The 9,931-nt window shown below is 44.4% G+C and overlaps 1 protein-coding gene across 1 annotated transcript in view; it reads right to left on the bottom strand.

The window, feature by feature from the left end:
- Positions 1-1,462: 1,462 nt before the first annotated feature.
- actn4 (actinin, alpha 4) overlaps positions 1,463-9,931 on the bottom strand; it is a 54,382-nt gene continuing 45,913 nt past the window's right edge. The window contains exons 15-22 of the mRNA XM_079166532.1: positions 9,129-9,269; positions 8,855-9,037; positions 8,021-8,155; positions 7,033-7,212; positions 6,710-6,856; positions 5,344-5,424; positions 2,414-2,572; positions 1,463-2,222 (exon numbers count right to left, since the gene is read on the bottom strand). Of these exons, the coding sequence (XP_079022658.1) occupies positions 2,064-2,222; positions 2,414-2,572; positions 5,344-5,424; positions 6,710-6,856; positions 7,033-7,212; positions 8,021-8,155; positions 8,855-9,037; positions 9,129-9,269 (1,185 nt within the window). The 3' untranslated portion in view covers positions 1,463-2,063. The remainder of the gene's footprint in view (positions 2,223-2,413; positions 2,573-5,343; positions 5,425-6,709; positions 6,857-7,032; positions 7,213-8,020; positions 8,156-8,854; positions 9,038-9,128; positions 9,270-9,931) is intronic.

The following is a 9,931-nucleotide window of genomic DNA, read 5'->3' as shown; positions in this document are numbered from 1 at the left end:
TCTTCACAATAATAGAAGGTATTCTGTGTTAACCTTTGAAAAGAATAAGAGGTGAAACTAAACTTTTCATGGGATCGCTTTAGTCTCATTGACAGCGGATCTCAAGTTTAACACGGACAGACAGACGAGACACAAAAAAGACATGGAGTCAAGCAGAGGTATTTTGTAAGGAAACTTTTATGTGTGCTTTTGTGAAACTCACTTATCATTAGAGACAGAAGGCGTTGCAGTTTCCAGTACAGCAGATAAGGTTTGATATTAAAGAGTACAAAAAAAAGGAAAAAAATAAATCACAATTTCAGTTCTTTTTCTCTCCAACCTCGCAGGGGGAAAAAGGAGAACAAAGGAAAAAAAAATAGAAACAAGCTTTTGGTCAGAGTCTTTTCTTCTCAGTTGCTTTCCCTGTCTGCCCGTCTCCCCCTCGTCTCCCCCATAACAGCCATCAAACACTGGAGAAATCTCGTTAACCTGCGTTTAATTTAGACAGGTAATGTTCTCAGAAAAGGGCCCGATTGATGCCCACAACTTGCTCTAGAACTCAGATATTGAACACATGATTGCATAGTTTTTTTTGTTTTTGTTTTTTTAATACATAATTTCCTTTTTTTAGAATATTTTTCATTTGCACATAATGGAATGTTTACATAAAGACCCCTCCCTGATCTTTCCCCCTTTCCTCGCAGTACATTTTCTTTCCCTTTACTTTAGAGACAAATGACGGGATGTAAGAAAAGAGGGGGAGGACGTGGGAGAGAGTAAGAGTGAGAGAGAGAGGGACAGGGCTGTGGCCACCAATAGGCACATTGATCTCATTTCTTATGTTTTTCCATTTTTCCCTCCATAGCGCGGCACTATGGCAGCTCTTAAAAAAAAAGATCCAGGAAGTGCAAAAAAAAACTTTCATTCAGCCAATCAGATGCATCCATGACGTGTGTTTGAATATATTTCTGCACGTGTGCGCGATTTCCGGCATATAAAACTGGTCTAACTTTGACTACTGCATTCCTACCTATCATATAAATGTATAGTCTTTTTGTATTTAAATAAGCACCTGAAGCCCACTCCAGGAGAAAAGTTTCACAGAAGCAAATATTTGTGGATAACTATGGTTGTTTGCCCGTCATGGGATTTTTACAGGAGAAGGCCTTTAGGTACACGAGCCTTAAACTTCATGGCGACCAACTTCTTCCATTTAGAAAACAAAAAAGAAGTGAAGACTTCTGGAAGCTCAAACCTATCCACTGGTGAAACTGCTCTGTCATTGGCTTTTTTTCTTTTTCTTTCCAATTGCTTGTGTTTTTGTCATTTTATTTATTTATTTTTATAATAAATGTCACTCTTCGCCCCCCCCCCTCCCTTACTTGAAAGCCTGTGAACGATTACTCTCGACAACTAGAGAAAATCCGCACTGAAAAAAATAAGTATGTACAGCGCTGAGCCCCCCCCCCCCCACACCCGACCACCATCCCCACCCAAACTCCGCCCACCTGCTGGGGAAAAAGAAAAGAAACAAAGACAGGAGGAGGAAAAAAGAGCTGAGGTTAGACACCTAGTCCAGCAACATGGGAATTATGGGTAAATACGTCTTTTATTTTGTATCTCTGGTTGGTCGACACCCCCCTCCCGCAGCATATATCTCTCTAGGAACTAATACACAAACCTCGCCAGTCGCCATGTCAAAAGCCCACACCATGCCCTGAACCCGCCTGGCAAGAAGAAAGAAATTATAATAAAATAAACAAAAAATAAGCATAAGTATCAGATTAGCTCGTTTGATCCCACAAAAGGCAGAGAGGGTGAAGCTGAATGACCCCTCCCCCACGTCCCGCAGCTGCCCCTGGATATGCCCGTTCACATGAACCAAACCTAACTACAAGTTCCATCAACAAGTATCCGCGCTCTTTAAAAGAAATATTCTGACGATTTCTAAACCGGCACACGCAGGGGCACCTTACAACCACCACTCCAATTCGTTCCAGACGCTCGATTCCTGGGCGTCTTCTCTATGCACAGAATGACTGTCTCCCTCCCTCCTCTGTCCAGCCCTCCTCCTCCTGCCTCCTTTACAGGTCGCTCTCTCCGTACAGGGCGGTGGAGAAGGACATGTAGTCCAGGGCACCGGGGGTGGCGTCGGCCCCCGTGTAGGGCGCCATGCGGGCGATGCAGTACTCCGCCTGGTCAGGGGGGAGCTCCCTCCTCAGCTCGTCGGCCGTGATGAAGGTCTGATGGAAACAGAGAGGAAGGGGACAGTGAGTGATGTCCACAATGTACATCTTGTCCTTGTATTGGTCTACACTTGTACACTTGGAATCCTTTTCTTACTTCATTCAAAGACAAATTACGAGCCACACAAGTACACCTGATGGGACCAATTTCACAAAAGATTTTCCATTTTAAAAACACACACACACACCTTATCAGCAGCCAGGATCTTGAAGGAGGCGATGACCTGGTCCGCGGTGTCCGTGTCGGTCGTTTCCCTGGACATGAAGTCGATGAAGGCCTGGAAGGTCACGGCGCCGCTGCTGTTGGGGTCCACTATGCCCATGATGCGAGCAAACTCACTCTCTCCCTGGCAACCAAGACAGCAACGGGTTAACCCAGGACACACACACACACACACACACACACACACACACACACACACACACACACACACACACACACACACACACCGAGACAGAACATGACACGCAGAACTCTAAGTGTGTAAAAACATCAGGACCTCCAGGAAATAGACTGAGCCGAAGAGTAGTTGCGATCGTGGTCCTGATGTTTTGTATTCCACACTTTGGACACATGCATATACATACATTACATGACCACTGGTTAATACCGATGGGACACAGACAAGAGGACGGCACCGGGGACAAACAGTTATGTAGAACTCTGATGGTCTATGAATAATGACATTTGTCCTTCAGTCGGTAGCCACAGACCGGGGCAGAAAGGTAGCGAGTAGAAAAGCGACACAGATGTGACAAACAGAGAAGCAACGAGAGGTGAGAGAGAGAGGGGGGGGGGGGAGAGAGAGAGAGAGAGCAGGGTGTCTGCAGGTGTCAACTCAGATTTAAGATATTGCACCAAAATATACTTTAAAATGAAACAAATGGTAAATATATCTGTGTGATGATAACAAATTAAAATGAATAGGACTGGGCTGGTTTGAAAATATTTCTTCTTCTTTTTCTATATTTGACTTTGAGGAATGAAAACACTTTTTCGACAAAACCCATTTTTGATATTTAATTTAAAAACAAAAAGACAAACTTCTCAAATGTGTCAATTACACATTGTTTTCCTTAAAGGAATCCTAAAAGGACATTTTTGATGTCACTTCCTAACCCCTTGTTACCTTGAAAACTTGGTTTTTCTCACGTTTAAAACGCTCTACGGACGAGGTTTCAAATAGTCCGGTTTCAGCGAAGATGCATGTCGGAAGCAGAGAACAGACCACTGGATACATGAGTATACTGCTCGAGCTGTGGCAGTTTGTAAACCGATGTTTTGATATAGTTTTGAAGTTAAAAATAATTGACTTCAATTTCTCAAGATCTTCTTCTGATTCTTTGTTCACCGTAAGTCGTGCGAGAAAAACAAAGTTTTCTTCAAGAACTCGAGGTGAACAGTTGACATACAAACGGTCATTTTGGGGGTGAAGTATACTAAAAGAACTATAAACAAAAAGCTACACATTAGTCTATAAAAATGATGATTTGAGGGAATATGTGATTGAAGAATAAGTAAACATTTTGGCTGTTACTCTACCAGATAGAGATAGATGGACATCCAGCCCTAATCATGAATGGGTCAAATTCTCACTGGAAAATTAGCATGACGGGAGACATTCATTGAAGTCACTTAAGGTTTTTGAATTTGCCACACTTGGTAGAATCGGGATGTTGTTGGACCTGCGGACACCCTGTGAGAGCATCATGCCAGCAGCAGCAGTACCAGGCTGTATCCTGTAGAAATTAGTAGAGCCCGGAAATCCTCCGAGACCATCTGACCCGATCGCTTCTGTGGGCAGCCACACGGCGCAGCGAAGGCCGGGGGGGGAGTGGTAAGGGGGGAGTCAGAGAGATACGAGTGGCAGAGAGGAGGAGTGACAGGATGAAAAAGAGGGATGGACAGAAATAGAGATATCAAAATGTTTTAGAGAGATGTTTGGGGAGGGGGTGAAAGAAAGATGAAAAAAAAGCACAAACTGTTAACAGCGAAAGTAGAACCCGACAGACAGACAGACAGAGGGGGGAGGAGGAGGGGGAGGTTTCCAGAGAGCGAGAGGGAGCCTGGTTTCCGAGCTGAAGCGGCACAAAGCAACAGAGACCCCCGGTGGACAAACAGGGACATCGTCTCTGCCCTCCATGCTGGTGGACTGAACCCCGCCTTGGACTCGGAGCAGGAGCCTCGGAGCCGGCTGATCACGGACCAGTTTGTTTCATATTATAACAATATGAGGTTTTAGGTTCGTCAAATGAATATAGATAAAACGTGACCAACGTCTATGATCTGAAAGCTGTGATGCAGGAAGGCACAAGCACCAATCATTTTCAGAATATACTCAGTTTACATCCTTATGTTGTTCTTTGTAATCTGAAAGTGTAATTACTAATCCAATTGTGTCAGTAATCCAGATGTTTTGTCTTTAGTGTGAGGGATTATGATCCTTTAAAATGTTTAAAGCCAGACTTCACGGTCATCTTGTTTCCATTTAGAGTTGTACATGCAGTCTTGCTGGTGACATTTTAAAGTTCTTACGCAATTTGCTTTTAAAATGTTTGTTTAAACTCTTATTTATGTTTTTGTGTGATTTACGCTGTCATCTTGGCCAGGACCCCTCTTGGAAATGAGATTCTAAATCTCAACGGGATTATCCTGGATAAATGAAGGTTAAATAACTAAAGAAATAAAAATGCATTGTGTTCTTGTGCAGATGAGTGAATTGATTTAACAAAAAAAAGTTTCCTCCTCAGATAGCTGTCATGATCATGTTTTTCTATCAATTGCCGAAAACTATTTCTTAACTCAAAATCAAGAGAAATGTTTGTAAAAACAGGGTTAATAATCCAGATTAGTGTTTAAAAGGATTACAAATCTCTAATGTTTAAAATATCTGTTGTGTGAGGCGTGCGAGTGAAAACCACGTCAGATACTACAGGGTACAACTTTACATTTTTTTGTATGATTTTGTATGTTTTTTTAGGGAAATCCTCCTCATTGTGCCTTCAAACAATCAATGAAAACATCCTGAGAATGACTCAGACTGCCTGGTGATCGCCGCTCCCGCTCTCCTGCTCGGAGGCCCCGACAAAACAGCGACTGTCTCCGAACGGCTCCTACCTGCTTTTCGTTCTCCACGTCGTAGCCCAGACTGATCAAGCAGGCCTTGAACTCCTCGGCCATCAGCGCCCCGCTGTGGTCCTGAGATCAGCCCAACACCCAACGACACGAGCGCCACGTCAAATCACAACACGGGGATGGGTGGTGGATGGCGAGCGTGAGATCCACACGGGCATGCAGAGGGGAAGATGAGGACATGGAGGATGGAGGGGGACAGACAAGACATTCACGGACATTTAGACAATGTCAACACACACACACACATGACGGACCCGTTGAGGACCGGACACATCGAGTTATTCATGAGGTGTGTTCGCATAAACATTTAAAATGCCACCGTTTAAAGAGGAAAACATGGTAATGACGTTCCTCGTGTCCTGTGTGGAGATTCTGAGACGTTCAAAGGTTCTAGTGGCGTGTGCCCAGAAACACCGCTGTGATGTGATGGGTGAATCAGTGACACACACACACACACACACACACACACACACACACAGGTGTGAGATGGTGAATGGCGGTGGTTTGACACACAGAAGGTTGGTGACACGTTGTGCATTTTACATCCAGTGAAGCACCAGTTGTGAGGAGAGTGTATGTGATGTGATTACAGAGAAGTACCTCATTCTACCTCCCTTCAGAAACAGCCAACCTGACTAACACATCAGACTTTAGTCTGGACCTGTACTGTGATTCCCACATCAGTTCCTCAGCCTTTGCCCTCTCAGCTAAAGTAAGAGCCGGTCACCAAACAGGACCCCCCGATACACTCTCCCTCTCTGCTCTCCCCACATGTGCTAAACATCTGGATGGATACTCACGCGCTTGGCTCTTCTCTCACCCCCTAGTAAGGACTGAACATCCAGTCGTGTTACGCATTCATATAGAAGACAGGCTAAATCCTCACCAAGCATGGAGATGGACAATAATGCAAAGCGATTTTTACACAACTGCCAGTAAATATATAAATTAAAATATAAAAAATAAATAATCAAAACCTGTGGTTACTGCTCTGTATGCATGTCATATGCTGTGATATTAAAGTAAAAAAAGCTAAATAGCTAAAATATATATATATATATATTATTGGTAGTATAATAATCTTAATTCATAAAAAAGGAACAGATTAACTGCAACACTTTTTGTATGTTTGACTGAGCTGACTGTGTCAACATAAATACAACAGGGCCTGGCTGCTGCCCAGATATAACTGAATAAAACAATACCAGCAAAGACAAATAAAACGACTCCGCTCCCAGCCCAACAACTGGTTCTCCAGAGGACCTCTTGTAACACTGATATAGCGAGTATAAAAACTACCAAACAAGTGTGCTGTGTGAGCCGTGGCCCCGGAGCTCGGGCCCCTGACCTTGTCAAAGTGGTTGAAGGAGGCGCGGTACTCGTGGAGCTGCTCCTGGGTGATGCCCTTGGCGTCGCGCGTGAGGATCTGGTTCTCCACCTCGTTGATGGTTCTGGCAATGGTGGTCAGCAGCTGCTCCCAGCCCACGCGGAGGTGCTGTGGGAGAGGACACGAGAGGGAGGAAGCAAAGGGAGACGGGGAGAGGAAGGGGGAGGACACACGTTACATTTGGAAATTTTAGAAAAAAGGCACAAAAACAGCAATTGTGAGCGAGACCACGAAGATCGAACGGATTCATTCATGAAGATGTTACGTGTGTGTGCGTGCGTTACCTCCATCGTGTAGGAGGTGTACTGGTTGTCGAAGATGAGGGCCTCCTGGATGAGCTGATGGTACCCCTCCAGCGTGTTGATTTCGGGCATGTACGACATGATGGTCTTCTGGTACTCCTTCAGGTTGGTCAGCTGGTCCTCCAGGGTGCCGTTCATCTCGATGGATATCCTGCCGATTTCCTGCCGACAAAAGATGCACACAAGTGTTTTACTGTCCCGTTGGCCGCTGCGAGTGTGAAATCTTCGGAAAAGACGCTCGGACGCAAGCTCTCACACAGCGATTCGCTGTCACACTTTTTAATGGACTTAATGAACTGACTAAGTGCACAGAGACGGATACGAGCGCTGCAGTTTAAACAGCTTTTGACCTGTTGATCGGGGAAAACACCCACGCTGACGTCCACACGTGACCTTTTTATACAGATCAACTATTATTTCCTGAACAGACTTCACGTGAGCAGATGGATTTATTGGTAGTGTAGCTTTTGTAATGAGGCTAAAAATCACACACACATCTGCTATCATAAAACCCGGTTTGCTTTCACACCACAAACGAACCGCATCAGAGTCCACTGGGAAGCGGGCCGAGACCAGCCTTTTCAGGGGGTCTTGATTCAGTTTGTTTGGTCCGCAACGGGTTTCGATTGACAGCTTTCAGAGTGTGAAAGCACCGTAAGTGAAGATGCACCAGTGACAAGTTGCAGCAGCTCCATTTAAATATGCAGCAGAGGTATGCCTGAAAATAAAGTATGTGCTGTCATGAATGGTTGTGAGTGGAGCGGTGCGTGTTGCAGCAGGATAAAGGCTCAATCCCAAAAACTAGTGATCAACCTTGTGAAAAAAACCAGACCCTACTTTGCTCTATGAGCTCACTGTTGCACAATGTTGGCCCGGAGAAGCTGCGACAAACTGCACACAGCTGTGCGGTGAGGAAGCGCTTTGCACGCGGCGGTCAGTCGGACTCGACTGCGTGGGCGGAATCTGTTACCTCCATTTTGGCCTGTATGTAGGCGCCGACCGTGTTGGCCTGGGTGGCGAACTTGGCCCTCAGGGTGTCGTTGGAGTTCTGCTTGTTGAGCTCGCCCTGCAGGGCGGTGTCACGCAGCGGCACCATGTCCATCGCCTGCAAACACACACACACATTAGAAAGACTCCTTACTGTAACACACACACACACACACACACACACACACACACACACACACATTAGAAAGACTCCTTACTGTAACACACACACACACACACACACACACACACACACACACACACACACACACACACCTGGAGAACATCTTTAGATCATTCGGCCTCCAGAGATCTTTGGCTCGCTGCAGTTACGTTAGTAATCAATCAACTAGTCATCTCTAGCGGCTAAATGAGACTACAAAACGTCCTCACACAGACTCCTCCTGTATACCGGGGCGGGTTTGTTTTAGTGAAGATTATCTTGCTGAATGAAACGTATAAGTTTCACAAACTTTAGCTTGAGAGGTTTGTAACGATTTGCTTCCTTTTTGGTCATCATTGTAAATTAATTGAGTTATCTGGTTAAATAAAGGTAGAATTTTTTTTTTGCAATAATCCATAATGGAATGGAAAAATCCCGTTTTTGTCAAGAGAACCAGTGTGATTCTAACTTCCTGGTTGGCCGACAGAAAGACGTCGTCCCTGCATCGCTCTATTATACATTTGTGAAACAAATTTCCATTTTCCTTTTCCAAAGACTTTCTGGGTTTATTCATTTTTCTTCTAAAACATCTCCAGGTTATCTGCCATTTTCAAAACCAATGACCCCCTGTAGAGAGCGCGGGCTGCAGCCTACCTTCTCCCACTTGCCGTCGATGCTCTCGGGTGTGATGGTGGTGTACGGGTTGGCTCCGCTCAGCTTGATGCCGTTGCTCTGGGCGATCTTCTGTACCTCGGCCTGGATGGCCTGGATGGCCTCCCGCTCCTTGTTGGCCTCCGCCAGGGTGGACTTGAACTGCTCGTGGGCTGTGATGAGACCCTGAAAGGAGGAGAAACAACAACACATTTATTACATCTGTAATAAAAATGTTGTGCCAGATATAGTTTACTGGTTTATCTGGACAGGTTACCTGGATCTCCTCGATGTTGTGGACGATGAACATGTCCTGCAGGTCCTCCATCGCTCCCTCCATCCAGTTGTTGAAGGGCGCCGCTCTCTTGGCGTACTCCAGGTAGAGCTCGTCTATCGACTCCAGCTGCTTCTCTGTCCTCTGTTGGCAAGGAAACGGCCAGAGGAGGAACAAATTAATGAGGAGAATTTAAACGTGTTGATATTAATACTCGATACAGCTGTTTGAGGACAGAATAAATACTTCACTCGGCCTTAGAAACGGATAACATTACTGATAATAATAAAATAAATATATAATATAATAATAAAAATATTAACAAAAAAACATCACAATGCAGTCATGAAAGATCAATGTAGGCAGATAACACACTAGTATGTTACTTTGGGCCCATTATGCACCGGTTCATTGAACCTCGTTTGTTCAGTGGATTTTTTTTGATTTCGTTCGCCAGTTAGCTGACATTTACTGTAGATGGAGACACTGTGGAGAATTACAGTATTAAGAAGCATTATTTAGTAGAATTAATAGCACCCTTAGTGGTGAATAGAAGTGTCACAATAATAAAATGTAGAATATGTAAGAGTCACAAAATATTTACTGAAGAATGAATTATGTTTGTAATATGTTTACATGAAGGATATTATATGTTACAGTATATTGACATATTGAATGTATTGAAATCATGAATGCATAAACACTGGAGGATTTAAACACTGTAACGAATAGCCATCAGGGAAAGTTAGGGAATTCAAGGCGAGGCTTTTCAGAGACATCAAAGGAGACATCAAAGGGGACACAGA

Source organism: Pholis gunnellus (assembly GCF_910591455.1).
Source record: "Pholis gunnellus genome assembly, chromosome: 9".
Classification (NCBI taxonomy): Eukaryota; Metazoa; Chordata; class Actinopteri; order Perciformes; family Pholidae; genus Pholis; species Pholis gunnellus.
The sequence above is the reverse complement of the archived record's forward strand: the minus strand, read 5'-3'. Positions and strand labels throughout refer to the sequence as shown.